This window comes from Halichoerus grypus, chromosome 8 (assembly GCF_964656455.1).
Source record: "Halichoerus grypus chromosome 8, mHalGry1.hap1.1, whole genome shotgun sequence".
Lineage (NCBI taxonomy): Eukaryota > Metazoa > Chordata > Mammalia > Carnivora > Phocidae > Halichoerus > Halichoerus grypus.
This window is the reverse complement of record NC_135719.1, coordinates 499375-523355: the sequence shown is the minus strand read 5'-3', so window position 1 is coordinate 523355 and position 23981 is coordinate 499375. Positions and strand designations below refer to the sequence as shown.

The 23981-nt window shown below is 53.4% G+C and overlaps 2 protein-coding genes across 13 annotated transcripts in view; one reads left to right on the top strand and one right to left on the bottom strand.

Annotated features, from left to right (window-relative positions):
• The first annotated feature begins 582 nt into the window (after window positions 1-582).
• IDH3A (isocitrate dehydrogenase (NAD(+)) 3 catalytic subunit alpha) lies at window positions 583-15785 on the top strand. 3 transcript variants are annotated; one of them, XM_036067613.2, is made up of 12 exons: window positions 660-718; window positions 4820-4882; window positions 6452-6586; window positions 7133-7216; window positions 8603-8717; window positions 9931-10118; window positions 10446-10579; window positions 11280-11382; window positions 11472-11536; window positions 13211-13295; window positions 13711-13863; window positions 15127-15785. In XM_036067613.2, the coding sequence occupies exons 4-12, from the start codon at window positions 7193-7195 to the stop codon at window positions 15208-15210; spliced, it is 951 nt and encodes a 316-aa protein (XP_035923506.1). In that variant the 5' UTR covers window positions 660-718; window positions 4820-4882; window positions 6452-6586; window positions 7133-7192; the 3' UTR covers window positions 15211-15785. The 3 variants fall into 3 exon arrangements, with proteins under 3 accessions (XP_035923503.1, XP_035923505.1, XP_035923506.1); XM_036067610.2 differs by lacking the exon at window positions 6452-6586 and having other exon boundaries at window positions 583-718; XM_036067612.2 differs by lacking the exons at window positions 4820-4882; window positions 6452-6586 and having other exon boundaries at window positions 644-718.
• An 859-nt stretch (window positions 15786-16644) lies between these two features.
• ACSBG1 (acyl-CoA synthetase bubblegum family member 1) overlaps window positions 16645-23981 on the bottom strand; it is a 44445-nt gene continuing 37108 nt past the window's right edge. For 9 of the 10 annotated variants that reach the window (XM_078078786.1, XM_036067597.2, XM_036067598.2 and 6 more), the window contains 3 exons: window positions 19232-19371; window positions 18556-18802; window positions 16645-17223 (listed from right to left, as the gene is read on the bottom strand). In XM_078078786.1, the coding sequence (XP_077934912.1) occupies window positions 17138-17223; window positions 18556-18802; window positions 19232-19371 (473 nt within the window). In that variant the 3' untranslated portion in view covers window positions 16645-17137. The remainder of the gene's footprint in view (window positions 17224-18555; window positions 18803-19231; window positions 19372-23981) is intronic. The other variant, XM_036067604.2, reaches the window with a different exon arrangement.

The window sequence follows — 23981 nt, the reverse complement described above, 5'->3', positions numbered from 1 at the left end:
AACCCCTTCCCGGCCACCCCCTCCCGGAGACAAGGCTCCCCCGGCCATTCCCCTCCCCCGGGACGAGGTCCCCCCCGGCCACCTGCCCCCCAGGACGAGGCTCCCCCGGCCACCCCCCTCCGGGACGAGGCCCCCCGGGACTAAGACCCCCCCCGGCCATCCTCCCGGGACGAGGCCCCCCCAGCGCCTCCCCGCACCCGCGCGTCCCCGCACCGCCTGCAGCCTCGCCCGCGCGGGCCATGACGCCCGACGTCCGGGTCCACGGGGCCGCGCCGGACCGGACCCAGCGCTCACTACAGACCGCCGGACTTCTGGGGCCACACGTCGGTGACGCTGTCACACCACAACAAGCATCTGTGAACTAAGCGAGCCGTCCCCGTACCCGCACGAGGTTGCAAACTGCGGGGATGCGCCGCGTCCCGCCAGCCCCCGCACTGCCGCAGCCGGGAGGAGGGGGCAGGGCCTGCCCGGAGGCTTCCGGGTCGCGCCTCTGCACGTCACTGAGAGGGGAGCCAGGCGATTGGTCAGCGCAGACGGCGGCCGTCCAGGCCTGGACCAGGCAGGGGCGGGGCCGGGGCTCCGGGGCGGGGCCTAGGTGCGGGCGTGGTCCCGCGGTGGGCGGGGCTCCAGCCCGGACTGCGCGACTGCGCACTGCTGCCGCTGCTGTCGTCGCGGCGCCAGGAGGGACGCGATGGCCGGGCCCGCGTGGATCTCGAAGGTGAGAGCCGGGCCGGCGGATGTGCTGCGGGCGGGCCGCGCGGGCCGGGCGGCGGCAGTGCGGGCGCGCGGGCCTCGGCGGAAGCGGACGGTGCGGGCGGCCCTGCGCCCGGACTGCGGCGCCTGAGGCGGGGCCAAGGTCACGGTCGGGCCCGGGTGCTCCCCGCGAGCGCCGCGCGGGCGCCGGGCCTGCGCCTGGAGCCGGGGCGGGAGTGGGGGGGTGGCCCGAGCGCGGCCGGCGGGGCCGGAGGGTGGCGGGGGAGAGGCTGTCCCAGGCTCGGCCGGCGGGGCCGGGGCCGCGGGGCTCGCGGGGACACCCGGGCCCGCCATCGGACGGCGCGGGCCCCCCGGCACCGGGACATCCCAACCCAGCCCCCGCCCTGTCACTGGGGAGAACCCCCCGACCTCGAGGAGAGCTGTCGCTGCCCTTGACAGCTAGGGCCGGGGCCGGAGCCGGAGCCGGAGCCGGAAGGGGCGTCAGGGCTCCCCTGCAGTTCCTGGGTTCGCGTCTGCAGACGCTGCCGCTCAAGGTCACGCGGGAAGCCGGGGTCGGAACTGGGGGCTTCCTAGTTCTCAGTCCCATTCTCCCTACTCGGGGCCAAGGTCACACACAGATAACAGGCACGGGGAAAAGTAGGCCCTCGGGTCTCCTGTTGAGCTTCCCGAATGGCCGTAAGCAATTCCATTTATTTTATTTTATTTTTTTAGTAAAATTTGGTGCTATGTCTCTCCTTTGCTTTGAGCTTAAAGAGCGTCCCGGATCACTGTGATTTAGTGAAAAGAGCTCTACGCTGGAAGTCTACACCCGGAGATCTAGGTTCGAATCCGGGGCAATGCTCCTGATTGGCTGTGTGACCTTGAGCACATTACTTTACATCTCTGAGCTTTGTCTGCCCGTCTGTAGAATATCTGTGTTTGCCTCACAGAGTTGTCTCAGGATTAAATGCAGTAACGTGAAAGCATTAGAACACGCAGAAGGAGCACACGAATCAGGCTTTCCCCGCATTCAGTACATTTATCTGCAGTCACCAGCAGACGTGGTTCTTGGGCCTCAGTGAGTGGGTTCTGCCTCGTTGCCCCTCCACCTGACCTAGTGTGTGACAGTCACGGTTCTGCCACATTTGCCTCTGAAGGTAAAGTGATTTCTGTGCCACTGTCTCAGCAGAAATCAACCCTTTCATCCCGGAGTTCACCCCACTTAATACCCGACTCATCTTTGGTAGGTCCGTTGAGCCTCCAGAGCGGTGGACTAAAGCAGCAGTATTGATAATGGATGTGCGGTCGGTTTGCTTTGCCTGTGGTGTGGACTGCAAGAGAAAATCACATAGTGGGTGTTCAGAAAGTGCTGGGCTGTGGAATCAGATGAGGTTCTCCCCGTCACGGACTCCCGTGTGGCCCTTGCCCATCACTGCCCCTCTGTGGGGCCCGTTTCTCCCTTCAGGGGCTGGAGCAGAAGGCGCCTCAGCCCCATGCCCCAGGATGCAGTCAGAGCAGTTCCTCTATTGGGGTTCCATGTAGGGTTTAATTTGGAAAAAGTGGTCTGCAGCTTAAATTTGTTTTTCTAAAAAAGCATTATTTAGAGAAAATACTAGGTTTCTAAAGACCTTTCTGGTTATAAAATGCTGTAATTATGAGCCAGCTCCCCAGCAGCAAATACTTACTGAGTGAGTACCTGCCGTGCATCCGACATTGTATTTATATGTTAAGTTAGATTATGAAGGTAATAAAGGAAATGAGGAGCCGTGGATTCCGTTGGCCCAGGACCTGAAGTCAGAAGTTCAGTTCATGCTCTGTGAGCCTGGCCTTAGTCTCCTTATCTGAAAAGGGCCACTAATACCTACCTCTCCAGGTTTTATAGAGATAACATAATGTAATGTATGTACAGGTAGGTTATAAAGTACAAGACAGTCTCTGCCTTAAAAAATCTCATTTTACGTACAGTTCTGGGTCATTTTAATGACTTAGATGTATACCGCCTTATTGCAAGATCACATAGGAGAGATGACAAACATGGACCAGACTGATTGTTAGAGAAAATCGTCGCAAGTATTAAAGATGTTTACTGGGATGGGGATTCGTCAGATAAAGGAGATGATTGAGGCTGGCTTGTGTTTCTCCAAAAAATACTCATTGAGCCCGTCCTGCGAGCCCGTCCTGCGAGCCCTGTGCTCTTGTAGGCACTAGAGATCCAACAGTGAATAAAACAGAAATGTTTGTGCCTGGGGATTGACATTTTATTTTTTATTTTATTTATTTTTTTTTTTTTTTAAAGATTTTATTTATTTATTTGAGAGAGAGAATGAGAGAGAGAGAGCACATGAGAGGGGGGAGGGTCAGAGGGAGAAGCAGACTCCCTGCCGAGCAGGGAGCCCGATGTGGGACTCGATCCCGGGACTCCAGGATCATGACCTGAGCCGAAGGCAGTCGCTTAACCGACTGAGCCACCCAGGCGCCCCGTGGATTGACATTTTAAATCACTTGTTGGTTGGGTCTTTTGTCACAAAGACATGGTCCTGTTCTGTATGAATGTCTTCCCCCTCTCTCTGGGCTGGGGTGGGCAGAAGCACTCTTGCAAATTTTATAATGTTCCTGTCACCGAGTAGCTTTTACACGGCCTCTCTTCCAGCAGCCCATCTGTCTGCGGATGAATCATGTTCTAGGATTAAGATTTTTGCCCGTGGTTTTGGCATAGAGTGTCCTTTGGGTCTGGCCCTGTTTTTTATTTTCCGTCCAGAGAGATGACTGTAGTTGCCAGGTTAGAGTATACAGTTCATTCATACCTGCTTGGCTGTTGGTTGGTGTCTCGTTAGTAGATTCCAGTGTGACAGCAAAGGGCCGGGCCTTATGAGGACGGTCCCGGGAAAGGAAGACTAAGGCGGCATATAACAAATGTATCTTTGCTTATGTCTCTGGCATGAAAAGAAGTTACGTTTATAACTTGTAATGAATTTTAGTACCTTTGGTGTATGTACCCAATTTCTTAATAGGACTTTATACCAGTTTTCAACGACTCAGTTATTAAAGTTCAAAGTAACCTTTTAAAATTTCTGTTTCTAGTGTCTGATAGTGTTGAATGGAAACCATTATACCAGTGGTAACATCTTGGGCTAGTGGAGTTAGGGGGTCACTTTTTTCTGTATCCCCTTTCCTGGCAATTAACAATTATATAATGACCACGTCATTATTGTTAATGACCGTGTCATTACTTATCGGAAAAAATAAGTAAAATCTTCATTCTGTATGAGACAGGTGTCAAATGGTAGTAAATAAACGTCGTTAGATTTTTGTTATTATAAGATTTTATTTATTTGACAGAGAGACACAGCGAGAGAGGGAACACAAGCAGGGGGAGTGGGAGAGGGAGAAGCAGGCTCCCCGCCGAGCAGGGAGCCCGATGTGGGGCTTGGTCCCGGGTCCCTGGGATCATGACCTGAGCCGAAGGCAGACGCCTAAGGACTGAGCCACCCAGGCGCCCCAGATATTTGTTATTATAAAGTGTAATTACTAAATATTCACGGGAGAAGAGTAGGCACAGTGTGTAACTGAAGGAACACTGGACTAGGAGTCCGGAGACCTGAATTCTGGTCTCTGCTCACCTGTGGCTGCAGGCAAATCCTGACCCATGAAACACTGGTGTCTCCACCTGTATACGAGTGAGTTGGGCTCTGGAATTTTTAAGGCCCCTTCCAGCTCTAAAATTAGTGATAGTTTTCTTAGAGATGTGTTCTCCCCAAATTGACCCAGTAGTCAAGAATGTTGATATAAAAACCTTCCAGATCATCTGAGAAAAGTCCAGTGTTTGAACTAAAAAGGGATAGTTTCATTCCACCTTCAACATTTTTTGACAACATATTCATCAAATCAAATTTAAAAATATGTAGTACTTAAATTTCAAAGCAAAGATAAACCAGATATTTAGGTTTTCAAATCTGAGATAGCTTGTCACATTGAGCTAATACATGAGACAGATATTCGTAGAAGTTCCTGAATATATGTGTGCAAACTTGCAGCATCATCAGCCTTCAGAAATGGCCTCATCCCTACGCCTCACTATATGTGGTTTAATTCTGTGCATGACATTTCTTTGTTGATATTGATGTAGGTCTCTCGGCTGCTGGGGGCATTCCACAACCAAAAACAGGTGACCAGAGGTTTTGCTGGTGGTGTGAGTATAATTACATCTTTTATTTTCCTTTTAGAAGTTTCTCAAGAAAGATGCTCTAACACATTTATTATATAGTTTTTTGTCGCCATTTATTTAAAATTAGGGAAAACTTGTCATACTTATGCTGGGTATTTAAATTCTTGGCTAATACGCATAAATCCATCGGATCACTTGCCCATTTAAGAATTCTGTTACAGCTGGCTCTGTAAGCCTGTCACATTAATGTCTTAAAGGAGCCTGGTTAAAAATAGAAATCACCCTTGAGCCTGTTACTTCATTTCGAAATCTCATTTTGGTAAGACAGTTTTTTTCAAAACTTGTACAAGTTCAGAGAAAATTGTTGAGAAGCTTCAAAGCCTGCTTTGCATTTTTATTTTGTGAGCTTCCCTAAAAACAGTAGATTGACCGCTATTAGGAATGCCTCAAACTTGTCTGAGCCCTGTGGGCTCACACGTCCTTATGCAGTCTTTGTAGACATGTTAGTGGATCTCCTATTTCTTACTAAATCTGCTGCTTTTAGAATTCCCAGCATTAGAATTCTGTGCTTTAAAAGCTGATACCACATTTTTAGAGCATTCTAAGACTGTGGGTCAGTGACTTCCTATTTGTTTTTATTTTACCCCCTTCTTACAGAATCTGATTTGGATTTCATAATTCCTCTACTCCCATATAACGTCTTACTCTAGGAGGGATTTATAAGACCGTTGTACCTCTTTTTTTCCCACTGACTTTCTATACTGTGGAAGAAAAGTAGATTCTTCTGGTGGCCTGATGACACTTATTATTACGTGTTGGGAGAACAGGAAGAAGAAGCCAAAGGGTTCTTTTGGCTCTGCTTGTGCAAAAGACGCAGAACGAGGCTTGCACTTCAAGCGCCAGGCTGGCCACGCTAGCATTTCAAACGCGCTCTGAGAGCTGAGGGGATGATCATTGCTCTCTGCTATGATTTAAGCTGTCCATTTGGTAAAGATATTTGCCTGGTAGGAAGGGGGTTATATTTGAAGGAAATAAGAAGAGGAACTAAGTTTTTAAAAAGATTTCTTCAGTAATACAGAGAAATTCAGAAATAATTAGTCTACCTGCTCAGTGAGTATCAGTGGAAGGCAAAAGACCAGGGACACTTGAATCAGTGATTTTTTAAAAATGTAGCACAGGCATCTCGGACTGGAAAAGACCAGGGACCGTTGCCTGGGCCAGACTTCCTGGTGAGAGAAGGTCTCTAGGTAATGACACTTATGGTCTCCAAGTGGGGAGAGGGGTTCTGAATTAACTCCTGAAAATCCCGTCATCACTTGCCTTTACACATTTTTATTTCTACGTTTGAAATGCTGGCTTGATTGTTTGAAGTCTTTGTAATAAAGCACTGGCCTTATATTAGAAACACCCTTATCCTTCTACGTCTAACTCAGACCCTGCAGGCATGACCACACTTGCTGTTCTTGTAGGCCACACACAAACTCTGCGGGGCTCCGCTCGATGATACTTGTCATTGAGGAGCGGATGTCACAGAGGGGCTCAGAAAAGCGGGGACCGCCTTGTGATTGGAAGTCTGATGTTCTCTGGTTCTAGAACAGACCGCAGCAGTCTTCTGGGAACGTGTCTGAAAGTGTTTTTTAAGCCTGAGCAGTTGGGTGAGGACCTAACTTTCCAGGATCCCAGTGGAGAGGAGAGCAGTTGCCTTCATGGGAAACCCTCTGAATTCCAGTGAGAGAACCTTGTGGAAATTTGTTCTCTTTGGTTGCATAGACTTGAATTAATTGGTCTCTTTGTAGCTTGTCAAAAAAAATATCAATTGTAGTTTATTTTTTGTTTTATCTAAAGAGCATCATTTATTAGAGTGTCTGAACTCAGGTGAAGAGTAGAGTCTCTTGAGTCTTGCCTCCGTTTTGGTGAGCTCTTGGAGGGACGTCTCTTTTCCTGAAGGCCTTTGGGTCTTCTTTTTTTAAAGATTTTATTTATTTATTCGACGCAGAGAGAGATAGCGAGAGAGGGAACACAAGCAGGGGGAGTGGGAGAGGGAGAAGCAGGCTTCCCGCTGAGCAGGGAGCCCGATGCGGGGCTCGATCCCAGGACCCTGGGATCATGACCTGAGCCGAAGGCAGACGCTTAATGACTGAGCCCCCCAGGTACCCCGGCCTTCAGGTCTTCTTGAGCACCCCCCCATGAGCTGGATTTCTCTGTCAGTGATATTCTTTCCAAACCTTCAAAAATTAATCCTTACTGTCCTCTTTGGTGATTTCTTACACTCAGGTTCAGACAGTCACTTTAATTCCAGGAGATGGTATTGGCCCCGAGATCTCAGCCGCGGTTATGAAGATTTTTGATGCTGCCAAAGTAAGTGTGTTTAAAAAACACCTTTCGTAATAATTTGTAGAGAACTCTTCTCGGGTAGTTGGAGTCTGTGTGCTCTTAGGACGACTTGTGTGAGGCGGAAGGTGTCGCCCGTCTCCACAACCCTGACTTCAGTGCCGCGGGGACAGCAGTGGGCGCGCTGGCTTCGTCACGTCATCCGAGTCGTGCTGCTGCTGCGCGGGGCTTAGCCCTGCCGGTCCCCTGCCTGCCTCAGTCCTGTCTCCTGCCAGCAAGACTAGAACTGATAATTCACGAAACCGTCTAGGAGATTTTGAAAGATCAAAAAAAGTTCCCGATTTGGTATTACCATCAAGCGTGAGGGACGGTTATTCTAATGGCCCAGGCTTCCATGCAGTAGCTACTTTAAAATGCTTTTGTCTGGGGAATACAGGAAAGTTGGGCTTTGTCTGATCGCCGTTGAGCTGCTAGGCGAAGTCCCATGCTCTCCTGTAGGATGAGGCCTGGGGTGGGTCTGAACCGCACATACAGCTTTCGTAAGCACAGGTCCTGCGGAGGGGCTGATGCCTCTCCAGTGGCAGACTGTGCAGAGAGCCAGTATGACCGGTCACCTGCTATAAGCGCCCCGCGGAGAGAGACCTACCTCCGCCTGGTCGGCGGCCACCGTGCCGGCTGTCGGGGCGCACAGAGGGCAGGAGGGAACTCTGGCGTATGCCTGCATGGCTTATGGACTGTATCTGGGGTTTTTAAACAGCTTTACTGAAATACAACTGATACACTGCACGGTTTGCTGGTTTGCCGTGTGCGGTCCAAGTCCATGGTCTTCAGTGCATGCTCAGTTGTGCGGCCAGCGCCACGATCTAATTTTAGACCATTCTCACCCCCCAAACAGAAACCTTACCCTCATTAGCACTCGCTGCCCAACCCCCAGCCCCCTCAACCCACCCCTCCCTCCACCGGCCCTAGGTCACCGCTCGTCTACTCTGTGTCCACACATTGGCCTCTTCTGGACACTTGTATGAATAGAGTCTTCTACTGTGTGGTCTTTCATGATCGGCTTCCTTCACTTAGCGTATGATTTCTAGGCTCACGCCCGTGTCACTACTCCGCAGCGTTTCCGCCCACTGTATTTCTCCTCTCCTCGTGCTATTCTTATTTCAGCCACGGTACGAGTTGTGAGAAAAATAAGTGGGCAGGTGGCACCTCGGCGCGGACCGGACAGGGTAGCGGCAGAGAGGCCCTCTGGGCGCACCAGGGAATGACATCTCATCTCCAGTGCCAGGAACTTTCTGGACCTTTATTGTGTGTTTTCACCAGTTCACCCAGAGTTGAAGACGCTAGTCCTTGGAGTGTGCGTGCAGGTCACACAGCGTCTCTGCAGCTCACTGTGCTCTGTGTTGCGGCATCTAGGCGCCCATTCAGTGGGAGGAGCGGAATGTCACCGCCATTCAAGGGCCCGGAGGAAAGTGGATGATCCCTCCCGAAGCCAAAGAGTCCATGGATAAGAACAAGATGGGCTTGAAAGGTAGTGGATATGGTGGCTATTGTGGATTCCTGCTACAGGTGTTCATTTTTGAAAGGTTAGGATACATTTGAGCTAAAATAAGGCCTGACCATGTTAAAGTAAAACCATCCTTTATGAGGCAACTTCTTTCTTTCTTTTTTCAGAATGTTTTTATTGGAGTGTAGCTGACACACACTGTTACGTTAGTTTCAGGTGACCAGCACAGAGGTTCGCCTTCTCTGCCCTTACGTTGTCTACCCCACGTGAAGCAACTTGCCCGTGGTGAGGTGGTTTTTCACTTGGGACGCATTTGTCCCCAGTAAGAACATTAAAGGATTACTGGCCAGTGTCAAATGCAAGTGTATATTTATGTTCATCCAGATTTATCTTTTGCACACTTTTCACGTTTTTGTTCTCATTTTAATTAATATATGCTTCAAGTCATGATTCAAAATATGAGCATGTGCCCGAATCCCATTCAGCACAGGCTGTAAGTGCAGACAGATGCAAGTTTGAATCTCATCTCTGCCACGTACCGCTGGGAGGCTTGGGCCAGTTTCTTACTCTTGCTTTTGTTTTTTCCCCTTCACTTTTATTTTAGTTTATTTTACTTTATTTTCTTAAAGATTTTATTTATGTATTAGAGAGAAAGGGAGAGGGAGCATGAACAGGGGGAGGAGGGTCAGAGGCAGAGGGAGAAGCAGGGAGCCAGACGCAGGACTCGATCCCAGGACCCCAAGGTCATGACCTGAGCCGAAGGCAGACGCTTCAATGACTGAGCCACCCAGCACCCCTTCCGTTCTCTTTTAAATAACAGCAGGAGTGTTGTTACCTCGTGGGTGGTGGTGAGATACTGCCGAGCCTGGTCCTCCCCCAGGAGGTGCAGGTGTTTCTAAGGAGTGCAGTCATGTTCCAGAAAGCTTCCAGGAATTCTTCCTCCTTTGTTTGAATCAGGGAGAAGGTAAAGTCAGAGACAGACCCCTTCTGCACTCTGGGCCCGGTGGCTTAGCGGGTGACCTGGGAGCACACGCTGAATGACGTCTCTCGGTTCATAAGCAGGCACGGTACATGTGTCACGCAGCTACTTCTCATGCTAACTAAGCTCCAGTGGAAAAGTGAAACAAGGAAAAATTGGAATTTCAGGGAAACATTCTGTACTTGTGTTTACAAAGAAGAAGAAGAAGAAAACCCAGAACGTATCCCATTGTCATCTGGGTGCTCTTCTTTACCACAGGCCCTTTAAAGACCCCAATAGCAGCTGGTCACCCATCTATGAATTTATTGCTGCGTAAAACATTTGACCTTTATGCAAATGTCCGGCCGTGTGTATCGATCGAGGGCTATAAAACCCCTTACACTGACGTAAACATCGTCACCATTCGGGAGAACACGGAAGGAGAATACAGCGGCATTGAGCATGTGGTACGTTCATTTGATTCTCACTTGGGTCGTCTCTGTGCACTTGGGACAGTCGTTCCGATCCCCGGTTGTTGGGAACGCCTCGCAGAGACGGCTCACCGTGACCGGGCCTGGGGCGGGTGAGTCTCCCACCTCACAGGCGTGTTCTTGGGCAGGTGGCCACCTCTGCCCCTCAGTTATCCTCATCTGTGCAGTGGGACTTGTGATACCTGCCTCCTGGGGCTGGGGCTGCTGATACTCACCCCCGCGATGCCCCACGTGGCGGCGTGTCCTCACTGCCCGCGGCCCAGCACCGGCCAGTCCAGTGAGGCAGGACCCGTTCTCCCTCAGATCGTGGACGGGGTCGTGCAGAGCATCAAGCTCATCACCGAGGAGGCGAGCAGGCGCATCGCAGAGTTCGCCTTCGAGTACGCCCGTAACAACCACCGGAGCAATGTCACGGCCGTGCACAAAGCCAACATCATGTGAGTCCTGGCCGGGCCGGAGCCCCGCTGGCTGTCGGGGGGAGCGGCAACCCGGCGACCCGGTGTCCCTCTCTTTTCCCCGGCCAGTGGGTCAGGCGTCCCTGTCTGTGAGCAGATTAGAGGGGCAGGAGGCACTGGGCATCGTCAGAGCAGGACAGCGGAGACCGGATCCCCAGCTGCTGTGGCTGCCTCGCTGGGGAGGCCACGCAGGTCAAAGGGCAGGCGCGCTTATGCTGTCTGAGCCGACCAGGGGAGTGGGTCTGACTCGGCCACGTGCCAGGGGCCGCCCGGGGGCTTGGCGGTCCACCTCCTGCTCGCCCCAGTCCGCTGAAGGCCGCTCCGGATGTGCAGCGAAGGGGCTTGAGCATGTCCAGTGGTACAACCATTTAAATGAGTCAGTTTTAACATTTTCTTGTTAATAGATATTTCTTCAGTTTTGCTGGACAAAACCATTAAAAATAATAGTCTCTATTTTGATCAGACTATTTTACATTTTTATGCCCTTTTGTGCTTCCAGAGATACCCCAAAACATTTTCAGTTTGCGTTTAATTAACTGCCTAAAAAATAATTTTACCATGATTGAAATCAGATGTCTGGGCTTCTGGAACTAACATTTCTTGAACTTAACTTTACTCTCTGACCTGGTCCTTTTCTTTCTGCAAGTCTTTCTTTCAACCATTTTTATTTGATTAAATACAGGCGAATGTCAGATGGGCTTTTTCTGCAAAAATGCAGGGAAGTTGCTGAAAACTGTAAAGATATTAAATTTAATGAGATGTACCTTGATACGGTGTGTCTGAACGTAAGTATAAGTGCTCGCTTGCCTGCTGCCTTCTGTCGTGTGTCGTGGGTGCGGCTGGGGGCTAAGCACACAACGTGCATTCCTCGCAGATGGTCCAGGATCCGTCCCAGTTTGATGTTCTTGTTATGCCAAATTTGTATGGAGACATCCTTAGGTGAGTCCAGCTACACCCTGTAGTCTGTAATTTATTTATAAATGTCCTGAAATGAATGTGGCTTAAGAAGTTTCATTTGAATATTAAAAAGTACAGCGTGTGTGGTAGGAGTTGGATCCTGGTGATTTGGGTGGTGATGTCCATGATCACGTGTTGGATGGGTGATTCGTTTAATTTGCCAAATTGGCTCTGGGCTGTTGTTCTCTAATGATTCGTCCCTCTTCCCATTCTGAGATGTTTTATTGGTTGGTTGATTTCAGTGTGTTACTATGTATAGCTAATGGGTGGTCATTTTGTTTTTTTTAAGATTTTATTTATTTTATTTTATTTTATTTTTTAAACTTTTTTTTTTAAGATTTTATATATTTATTTATTCATGAGAGACAGAGAGAGAGAGAGAGAGAAGCAGAGGGAGAAGCAGGCTCACAAGGAGCAGGGAGCCCGATGCGGGACTCGATCTCAGGACCCTGGGATCATGACCTGAGCTGAAGGCAGACGCCTAACCGTCTGAGCCACCCAGGCGCCCAATTTTATTTATTTTATTTGACAGAGAAAGTACAAGCAGGGAGAGTGGCAGGCAGAGGGGAAGCAGGCTCCTGGCTGAGCAGGGAGCTGGATGTGGGACTTGATCCCAGGACTCTGGGATCACGACTAGAGCCGAAGGCAGATGCCAACCCATTGAGCCACCCAGGCCCCCCAAGTGGGTGGTCATTTTTACAAAATTTTTGTGACTTTTGATATAATTTCAGACTTACAGAAAAGTTGCAAGATGGTACAAGGAACTCCTGTGTCCCTGGCCCCCCCAGCCCACCCCTGCTAAAGTTACTTCTCCCTCTCTTCCCCTCGCCCTGCCTACCTCCTCCTGGTGTCCCCCCCACCACATACATGACATTGGCCATTATTCCTTCTACGTCTGTTAGTCGGCATTCTGCTGCGAGGATCAGCTTCCCTTCTCTCATCGATTTGTGTCCTTATGTCAGTTTGACTCGTGGTTATAACCGTGAGTTCTGTCCATCACAGCCGTCATTTATATTAGCCAGTGCGCGTCCGTTTGAGCTGTCGTGTCCTCTGGACACGGCCGACCATCTGCTCTCTGGCACAGTAAGCTGCCTCCGGCCCATCCTGGGTTTTCCTAACTGTGATCCCAGATCAGCCATTTCTCCAAGGAGCCCTGGTTCCCTTTGGCAGAGAATGGTATTTAAAATCCAAAGTCTGGGGGTGCCTGGGTGGCTCAGTCGTTAAGCGTCTGCCTTCGGCTCAGGTCATGATCCCGGGGTCCTGGGATCGAGCCCCGCATCAGGCTCCCTGCTCGGCAGGAAGCCTGCTTCTCTCTCTCCCACTCCCCCTGCTTGTGTTCCCTCTCTCGCTGTCTCTGTCAGATAAATAAATAAAATCTTTAAAAAAATAAATAAAATAAAATCCAAAGTCTGGGGTGCCTGGGTGGCTCAGTTAAGCGTCTGCTTCCAGCTCAGGTCATGATCCCAGGGTCCCGGGGTCGAGCCCCACATCGGGCTCCCTGCTCAGTGGGGAGTCTGCTTCTCCCTCTGTCTGCCGCTCTCCCTGCTTGTGTTCTCTCTCTATCAAATAAATAAATAAAATCTTTAAAAAATAATAAATTCCAAAGTCTGGGTGAGGTGTTCCATTTTTCCCTTTGAAATGTCTTCCTGCCTCCAGTGACCTGTGTGCGGGACTGATTGGAGGTCTTGGTGTGACACCCAGTGGCAACATTGGAGCCAATGGGGTCGCGATCTTTGAGTCGGTAAGGACCTGGGTGACGGGGGACGCGGCGTTCACGTAGGAATGGCCTGAGGGCCCAGGATGGGGTTATCTGCACGAATATGGTTCAACTGTTGAGTTTTCTCAGGAGTCGAAATAAAATGATCCTTTCTTTAGGTTTTTTTTTTTTATATAAGCTTGGTTTATTCATTCATTTCCCTTTTTTTATTTTGTATCCTTATTATTATGTGTCCTTTCTCAGTTACATCTTATCAGAAGCTGGAAAGGATTGTTAGTCCGTGTTTTTGCACTTTTCCCCCATGGTTTTGGCTCTTGGTTTTTCTGAGGCTTTGCTTCCCGACCCCGTGTCTGATGAATGAGGAGACGTGACAGGGCACAGCGTCCCCGGGAGAGGGCTGTCTGTGGTCCCTCTGACCGTGTTCGCGTTCCTCCGGTAGGTTCACGGCACCGCCCCGGACATCGCGGGCAAGGACATGGCCAACCCCACGGCCCTCCTGCTCAGCGCCGTGATGATGCTGCGCCACATGGGGCTTTTCGACCACGCCGCGAGGGTTGAGGCCGCGTGCTTTGCCACAATTAAGGATGGAAAGGTATGGGTGGTCGTCTTGCACACATTGTGTCCGGGTGAAGGCAGCAGGCGTCGGCTCCCCGAGCACACGTGGGTGCGATCTATGGAGAGAGGGGCCGTGCGTTCTGTCGGGGGGGGCTCGGAAGCGCTGACCCAGAGACACCCGTGTGCTTCAGGAGGAGCCGCGGTTCGGGGCCCAGAGCCAGTGAGGCCTCGATGTCCTGTTGTCAGCGCACAACCGGGGCCAGGTCCCTGCTCCCCACCCCCCCCAGCAAACCCATGTGGTGCGCGTGATAAAGTCTGCGGAGTCTAACACGCGAGGGGAGCTAAGGTCCAGGCCGCTGGGCTGGGAATCTAGCGGCAGGTCCAGATCCGATGTGCGGAGACGTGCTCCCCGTGTGTTGTGAAAGTAAAACACGTTCATAAAAGGAATCATCGTAGCTGATAAACTAAATGTTGGGTGACTTTATGTTCTTCATGCACATCATCTCCGTGAATCTCTACTGCTCTGTGAAGTAGATGCTACGACTAACCCCTTTTGCCAGGTGAGGGAACCGGGCACAGAGAGACTGACTGACTCGTCCAAGGTCCCACAGCTCCTCCGGGGCGGCCGGGGCTCACAGTCTGGCTCGAACCCAGCTTCGTTGTTCTGAGCGCGGGCGGAGAGCGAGGCCGGGCCTCAAAAGCATAGCATCTGTTTGGAGAGAGTGCTGCCTCAAGTCCTCAGTGGCCCTTGGAATTGTCGGGACGCAGTGGGACAAGAGAACCAAGTGTCTCGGGGTCCCTTTGGGAGTGAAGGGAGGACAAGCTGTCGGAGGACCTGGGGGCCGTGTGGGAGAATTTCTCTTCTAAGGAGGAGAGTTGGAGAGCTAGCGGTTCAGGGGTGCTTGGCCGGCCGCCTCAGTGCAGTGTGGGCCTCCTGGTCTCCAGCTCATGAGTCAGGCCCCACATGATTCAGATATTACCTTAGATTTGTTTCTCAGCTTCCAAAATAGGTCAAAGGATGTTTTTTCAACTTTAAAAATTCCCCAAGGGATTTATGGTTCGTTTAAATGTCCATAATCAATATTAGGGTCTACTGTACGGACAGAGGGAAAATTCTGGAAAGCCTCCCTCCTTGCTTTTGTCTCGAGAGCGCCTTGTCCTCTCCAGCGTGTTGTGCGCGCTAACTGGGCCCCGGTCATCCTGGGTGGGGGCCAGACGTGCGCGGGGGCTCGCCGTAAAAACAGCCTGGCCTGGCTCTAGCATGTGGGTGCAGTTTATCTTTGCTTTTCTCTTTTCCCAGAGCTTAACGAAAGATCTAGGAGGCAACGCAAAGTGCTCCGACTTCACGGAGGAGATCTGTCGTCGAGTGCGAGATTTGGACTGAGGCTCCTGTGAGTGGCGTCTGCGGGCGTCACTGTCACCGGCCGCCGCAGGCGCCTCCCGTCGCGCACACATTTGGTTCGCTCCTTTCCCGACAGTACACTTTTAGACGTGGCCTTTTCTGAACAAAATCTGTGCAGAGGCTGCGGGTGACGTCCCTAGGCCTGCTTTCAGAGGACTTTCCCCAAGTGCTTGTTTTATTTATTCTTTGTCTATCCCGTATATGTTTTTTGTAAATTCTAAGTGGACTGTGTCGTTTGCCATGTTAATCATTTTACACTTTGGTTAAAACGGTTTTTCCTCAGCTGTAAATACGATACAAAATTAATAAGAGAAAACATAACTTTTTAAAGAAAACCCTGTTTTCCTTGGTTTATGAAAAATGTAATAGAAACAAAATAGATTATTGACATGATAGTAAAGATGATATTCTTATAAAGCTAAATGGGCACAGGAGAGGTTTCCTGGAAAGTTCAGGTCAAAACCAGTGAATGGGGCGTATTTCTTAGCGATGGGGGAAGTAAGCAGGTGTGTCCTTCCACGTGAATTACTGAGTATGAATAAAGACTTCAAGAACTATGTGACGAGAGATGTGATTTTTGTTAGTAAGACACAGGCAGCATATTGGAGACAAAGACATGGGTCCGTGTGTCCAGTTACTATGTTACCGGAGACGCCCCGCTGCTGGCGAGAGCCTCCCTGGCCTGGAGGGGGGCTTTTGGTGGACAGCGGGAGGCGTCTCTGGCACAGGGCCGGCCGCGCGCGGTCCACTCTGCCTGTAGGCGCCCAGGGCCCCCAGCGCCTCGGTTCTGGCTGCGGTAGAGCTGGGGGTGCTGGCTGGCCCGCCCCGTCCCCGGGGCACCGGGTCACTGCCCGCCGTCCCACCTCAGCGGCGCCAGCCAGAGATGAGCCCGCGGCGGGGCCTGGGCTCAGCCGCCGACCGCCCCCAGCACAACTGCCCTTTATGTCAGAGTCCAAGTCACGATTTTTGGAGACTCCTTTCCTCTTTGCCCCCCCTCCCCCCCGCGTGGCATTGCGAACCCGTGGGTCTTGCAGAGCGCGCCCTGAGCACAGGATTCTTTAGCGAGGGTCCCCGTCTGGGCGCTTCCTCGGGCTCGGCACCACTCACGTCTCACGTGTTTGACTTGGTTCAGGCTGCGGCTTTCTCTGCTCTGTTCGATCGCGCCAACGATCGCCCCACTAACACATTCCAGAACTGACTGAGGTGTGTCTGAGCTCACAGGCTGCATGTTTGGGGTGCGGGGCTAGCGCGAGCCACCTGCTTTCACAGTGTGCTCCCCTCAACGCCGTCCTGCGCTGTGTGGGCTCCGGGGCGTGGAGGGTCACGCCCACGGCGCATCGTCCCGTGGGTTCGATACCCACGACTCCCCGGCCCGCCTGCTCAACTGACAAGAAAAATCAGGTACTTGCTGGCAAGTCTGTTAAACGGTTTAATATTCAAATCACAGTACAAACAAGCAACAGCGGTTTTATTAAGCGTCAGGTCAGTCGGCAAGTGTGAGGTGCCCAGCGCCCAGGGCTGGCACAGCGGGGTGGGCAGCGGCCGTGGGTCCAGAGGAGGTCGGCCTGACCGTGGGCTCTCCTGCGGTGCGCCAAGTAACTCTGGCCGTCCCTCTCCGTCCTCCCCTACACGAGCCAGGAGCCCGCCCTTTATGACAAATGAGCTGATCTCATTTGTCACCTGAACAAAAAGCAATGCTTAAAAGTAAAACTATCCACACGTGAAGCTTCTGGGATCGTGAGCGGCTGCTGGTGCCAGACCCGGTAAACGTGGCCACCAGTGCCGTGGCCAGATGCGGAGACCTCACAACCTTGCTGGGCATCAGTGTGCCCAGACCGAGGGGGACCCGGAGCCGAGGATGACCTCCAAAAGGCCTGCCATCTTCAGCAGACCGGGAGGATGGCCCCGATTACTTCTTCTGCTCTTGGTAAAAGGAGTCGATGATGTCTTTGTACTTGTCCAGAACCGTGAGCCGTTTCACCTTCATTGTGGGACCTGAAGGAGCGATTGGAAAGAGGGAGTGAGGCCTGGCTGCTGAGAAGCCCGGGAAGGCGTGTGCTGCGGATTGTGAAAGACCAGGAGGCTCGGCCTTCCTTAGCCTGCACCCGTTTCTGATCCTCCGCGTATTTTCTGTTCTGTCCTTCTGGTGAATCGGTGACTCACACGCTCAAACGAACCCACAGCAGTACAGTTTCTGTCTCGGGCTCTCGGATCCTCCCAGGGCAGGCGAGCCGCCTTGCCAGGGGCGCACAGGCAGCCTCGGGACAAGGCTCTGGCCAACACGCGCGTCGAGAGCGGGCGACGGCCACCCGGCCGACGTTCCGACCGTGACCTCACGAGACCCCAAGCCAGAACCACCCAGCTAAGCTGCACTGGATTTCCGACCCACAGAAGTCAAGGTAATAGATGCTTACTGTGTCAAGCTGCTAAATTTGGGGGTAATTTGTTACACAGCAGTAGCTAACGGGTGAACGGCCTGTGACCGCGCACACGACGTGGAGCGTTACGCTTTGCTTGCCCGACCAGCCGGGGGCAGACCGGGCGCGCCACCTCGTCCGACGCGGTCTCCGGGAGAGGTCTTTCCCAAATCCCTGTTCTTGGCCCTGGTTCTTCCCTCTAAAGCATGGCCGCAAGGGCTCTGATTCGGCTTGGGGGCAGCTCGAGGCCATTTTGCGCTAACACACTCGGCTGCGTAACTGGAGACTTCAAAGTCACCTCTGGAAGCTGGTTAGAGAGGACACCTGCCTTCGCCCTCCTAGCACCAGCCAACCAGACGCACTCCAGTCTGCGAGCAGCTCAGCGCCCTGCTTCAGCCTCGTGGGCCACAGGCTGTTCCAGAAGCCATTCCCGCCTCCCCTGGCCGCGAACACCCCACATGCTTCAGCCAAGAGTGACTTCCTCCGTCCAGCTGAGGCTGCACCAGCGGCCTTTCCTGGCTTTGTGGACCACGGTCCCAAGGGCTTCATTGCTTCACCTGCACGTGAGCTGAGCTCCTAGAGCCAGGGGACTCCAGCCCAAACACTAACAGGGCCTTAGGGTCTGCCTCCTGGTCCCGCTGTGATTGCAGGGGAAAATGGCCCCCCAGTCAAAGCAAAGTTAAAGGTTCTATGTTCAAATTAATAGGCTCCAGCACACATTCAGTGCATGCGTCTGGCTCTCCCCGGGTGCAAGCCCGCACACCGGGCAACCGTGTCCTCCTGCCAGAGGGAGGGGCTGTCTGTGGCTTTGTGCTTGCGCTGGGCTTCCTCCCAGGCTCTGCCGTGGCCTCTGCCCTCCCACACGGCCCCTCGAATAGCGAGAACAAACAAGCAAGAAAAAAAACCCTACCCAACTCTCCACCCGAAAGGGAGAAGTCCCTCTGGAGAATGGCCCACTTCTGGATGCAGTAGGGTCGGGCAGCTGCGTTCCTGTTGACCTTCTGGATCCCCTGCTCAATGGCCTGATACACGGCCTCGTCCTTGGTGCCCACGATCTCAGACACGGTGGTGGCTTTGCTGCCCACCCTCTGGCAGAAGGCCACAGCTGGTTCAGTTAGGCTGTCCGTCGGCTCGGAGGTGTCTGGGTCCAGCACACACTGAAAAGCCAGAGGTCAGACCAGGCCCAAGCCTCACCCCACAAGACACAAGCCCCGGTCTCGGAGGATGTGGGTCACCATGAGCTCTGTTCAGAGACGGCCTGTGGTGGAAGGGCACCTAGCAGCACCTCAGCCAATAAAACCATGGGCTAGAACAGGGACCCCTCCGGCCCCGCCCAGCAGCCTGGGCTCAGAGCATCTGAGCGGGGGAGTGAGGGCGGCAACCCGGGGGAGCCAGGCTGAACTGGACCATAACGGGTCATCACAGCAGCATGTGACCAGTTGTGTTTCCTGCCCCTGTTGCAGGTAACCCACAGGCTATCCCAGAATAAAGTCTCGAAATGTAGATGTGTCCTGGCCGTGCATGGCTTCTGCTTGGGCCAGACCCACAGACCACCCACCCCCCTAGAGCCAGACCCCCTGACACACCTTCAAGGTGAGCAGCATGGACAGGAACTTCCTCTGGTCCCCGATCAGCATGGCATTGCTGACGATGGGCAGCTCCATCTTCACGGCCTCCTCGATGGGCACAGGGGGCACGTTCTCTCCACCGGCTGTGATAAGTAATTCTGGGAGGCGGGGCCAGGCCCCCGGCACAGGTTTGAGTCCAGGTGCCCGGGCTGGACCAGGACCCAAACCTTGGCCCCAGCCCCTGGAGGCAGGAGCGTCGGGCAGCACTGTGGATACCTGGGGGGTGGCGGGGGCAGTGCCACGCCCTGGGAAGCACTGCACACCTGCTGGGGACACACCTGCTGGGGTGGGACACCTGCTGGGGGGACACCTGCTGTGGGACACACCTGCTGGGGTGGGACACCTGCTGGGGGGACACACCTGCTGGGGGGACACCTGCTGGGGGACACACCTGCTGGGGGGGACACCTGCTGGGGGGACACACCTGCTGGGGTGGGACACCTGCTGGGGGGGACACCTGCTGGGGGACACACCTGCTGGGGTGGGACACCTGCTGGGGGGACACACCTGCTGGGGGGACACCTGCTGGGGGACACACCTGCTGGGGGGGACACCTGCTGGGGGGACACACCTGCGGGGGTGGGACACCTGCTGGGGGGGACACCTGCTGGGGGACACACCTGCTGGGGTGGGACACCTGCTGGGGGGACACCTGCTGGGGGACACACCTGCTGGGGTGGGACACCTGCTGAGGGGATACCTGCTGGGGGACACACCTGCTGGGGTGGGACACCTGCTGGGGTGGGACACCTGCTGGGGGGACACCTGCTGGGGGACACACCTGCTGGGGGGACACACCTGCTGGGGTGGGACACCTGCTGGGGAGACACCTGCTGGGGGACACACCTGCTGGGGTGGGACACCTGCTGGGGTGGGACACCTGCTGGGGGGACACCTGCTGGGGGACACACCTGCTGGGGTGGGACACCTGCTGGGGGGACACACCTGCTGGGGGGACACCTGCTGGGGGACACCCTGCTGGGGTGGGACACCTGCTGGGGGACACACCTGCCGGGGGGGACACCTGCTGGGGGGACATCTGCTGGGGGGACACACCTGCTGGGGGGGGACATCTGCTGGGGGACGGTGGCAGTTCCTGGAGCACAAATGCTCACTCAGGGCTCCCACTCCTTTGCTCATCCTCCAAGACTTTGCCTGCTCAGACTTCTCATCCATCGCCCCGGACACGCTGCCATCGTCCTGCAGTTGAACTGCCGCCACCCGGCAGGCGCCCGGCACCCACCATGGGCCAGGTGCTGTGCTAAGTCCTACATGTGCAGTGATTTACTGAACCCTCACAATGGGCCTATGAAGAAGCTCATTTTACAGATGGGGAAACCGAGGCACAGGGAGGTTAGGTGGCTTGTCTGAGGTGGAGTAGCGTGGGGGAGCGCAGCACAGCACGGTTCCAGAGCTCCTGCTATGAGCCCTCACCTCGCCTACACCTTCCCAACACGCCCTCCTGTCTCCTCTAACACACCGCGTGTTCTTCTCAGGAAGCCCTCTCCCCTCCAGGGACGCTGGCTCTCCCTTCCCGGAGCTGCTCCCACAGCGTCCACCCCTCGTCCACCGCCTCACTCATTCAGGGGTCTACCGAGCACATCTGTGCAAGACCAGCTGGGGCACTTAGCGCTCTGGCCTCCTCCCTGGAAGGTGGTTTACTGCCAAACAGATGGTTATTAAGTGGACATTTACTCAATACCCCTGACTGCTTTCACTAGCTTGTGGCCCCCCAGTTCTAGTTCAACAAAGACGAGTTGCTCCCCTCGTGTGCAGGTCCCGTGTGGACATCGAGACAGACCCTGGCTGCAGGGAGGCTCGCGGCCCAGCTGCATGTTGCGCATGAACTGGGTCTAATGGGCAGAGGGCACATGTGCGCGGCAGGTGAGACAGGGAGGCAAAGGCGGGGGGAGCAGGGCCCCTCCAGTGCCCGCTGAGGGGCGGCCCAGGTGGGTGGCAGCCTCTGAGCGGTTGGGGCTCAGAGTTTTAGGGCACTAGTGGGGTGAAGAATGGTTACCAAGGCGTGGGCTGGCCAGGGAGGAAGCGTTCAGACCGGGGTCTGTCGGGGGCAGCAGGGGTGGGGTGGGGTGGGAACCACGGCCAGGCAGAGCCCAGCAACTGTCACCAGCCCTGCCTTCCTCCTTCTGGGGCTTTCTCTGGCCCCCTCCCCCTCTCCGCCTCCTACCAGAGTCTTTCACGAGTTAGTACGCATAGAAGCCCTCAGCAAACTGGGCACAGAAAGGAGCACCTGCCAAAAATCCACAGGAAACACATTCAGGGATCAAATGTCGAAAGCGTTCCCCAGAGATCAGGAACAGTACACGGAAGACCACTGTCCCCACGTCTGTTCACCGCTGCTCTGAAGGTCCTACCAGTGCAAGAGGCAAGAGAAACACCCAGAAGGAATGGAAAGAAGGAACGAAACTGTCGGTATTTGGAGACGGTCGGATGGTGTGCACAGAAAGTTGGAGAGAAACCTACAAACCCCAGCTCCTAGCGAGCTCTCCAGGTCACGTGACCCATCAGGAGCTGCCGGCGAGTCTTCCCGGCTATGACATCTGTCCTTGCTCCGGGCCCTTTGACTACGTGGAGGTTTGTCTGTCTTTAACGTAGTAGAATTTCGTGAGTCCCTCTTCTTGGCTCCTGTAGATCTTCCGCATTCCAACGGGATAACGGATTTCTCTGTTTTCCTCCAGCAGCGGTAAGGATCCCCTTCTTCTTCATGTGGAACGTTCTGTCGTCTCTGTTGCTATCGTGCATGAACTAGTTTCTTCTGCGATGCCTTCTAAACGCGCTGGCACAAGCCACGGATTCCCTACGGCGATGTCCTGACCTGTTTGCGAGCCGCTGCCGTGCATGATGCCACCCTGCTCTGTCCGACAGGCCGGGCGCGGCCGCGGGCACCAGGCCTGCCCCTTCCTTCTGAGACGTGGGGTCTGGCTTTCCCAGGACTGGGGCCGGCTTCCGGCTTGGGAGACTCCCGTTTCATTATGTTAAGGAAGGAGCTACCGTTTCTGTTTTTATCCATGAATGAGGATATTAAATTTTTGTTAAATGCCTTTGCAATAGATGTGGAGATGATCATAAATATTTTAAAGCTCTATTAATGGGATTAATTACATTATATATCCCTGGGTTTCCAGAATAATCCCACTTAGTCATGATGGGTTATGTTTTAATGTGCTGGCATAGATTAGTATTGCTAGTCTTTTTGCTAGTATTTTTTTTTTTTTTGCTAGTATTTCTTTTAGGATTTTAGCATATATATTCATAAAAGTCATTGGTCTACGGTTTTCTTTTTTTTTCTTTTTTTAAAAAGATTTAATTTATTTGACAGAGAGAGAACAGGAACACAAGCAGGGGGAGTGGGAGAGGGAGAAGCAGACTCCCCACGGAGCAGGGACCCCGATGCGGGGCTTGATCCCAGGACCCCGGGATCATGACCTGAGCCGAAGGCAGGCACTTAACGACTGAGCCACCCAGGCACCCCTGGTCTACGGTTTTCTTTTTAAATACAATCTTTTTCAGATTTTGGTATCAATGTTATACTCACCTCACTAAAAATTTGGAAGTTTTCCTTCTTTTCTATGCTCAAAATCAGGTGAGGTATCATTGAAATTCCTCAGTGAACCACCTGGTCCAGCGTGTTCTGCGTACGTGGTGGGGGGACGGTCACGATGTGTCCCCCGGAATCAGTCTCTTTAAGTTCACCATCTTTTCTGAAGTAGTTACATTCGCCCAGAAAATGATCTCACTCACATTTCTCAGTATATCTGCACAGTGCTGGGCAATTTATACCATGTTTATGGATTGGGCGACTCAGTGTTGTAAAGAGACACATTCTCACCAAATTAAGCCATTGATCCAGTGAAATCAAAATCAAAATCTGGCAAGTTTTTGGAGGCCACTGGCATGATTCTAGCCAAGGTTGTCTTAAAGATGAAGACCAAGGCCTTAGGCCTCACAGAGCCAGATAACAGGCCGTATCACAGAGATACTCGGGGTACAAGGACAGGCAGACGAGCTGCCTCCCGCACAGGCCCCTGGTGGGTAATGCCCTGCGGGGAGGGGGTCTCCTTGGCAGTGAGGCTGCATCGGTGGATACTTATCTGGAGAAAAGGCACCTGGGCCCAGACCTCTAACCATACTATTTTAAAGATTTTATTTACTTATTTGATAGAGAGAGAGAGAGAGGGAACGCAAGCAGGCGGAGTGGGAGAGGGAGAAGCAGGCTTCCCTTGGAGCAGGGAGCCCGATGTGGGGCTCGATCCCAGAACCCTGGGACCAGGACCTGAGCCGAAGGCAGACGCTTAACGACTGAGCCACCCGGCACCACCTGACCATACTGTCTTAAAGGACGTCCAAGTCCGGTTGGATGTCTCCCGTTACTACCCCTCCCCTTCAGCATGCAGGCCTCACCCGCCATCACCAAGCCGGGCCCTAGGCGGTGCTCTCCGCCTGCCCGTGCAGCAGGACGGTGCGTGCAGGGATCTCGCAGACCCCGGTGGTGTGCGGGCGGGCGCCAGGAGGGTCGCCAGGACTGTTGCCCTGCTCTTCCCAAGGCTCAGGCCAGGCCTGCCCTGACCACCCTGAGAGCCAGCCCTCTGTGGCCAGCAGAGCCCGGGCTGGATGACACCCCTGACTGCAAGATTTTCAGAATTGTTCGCCCACTCACTGAGCTGTTTCCCTTGGGAAACGGGCGGGGACT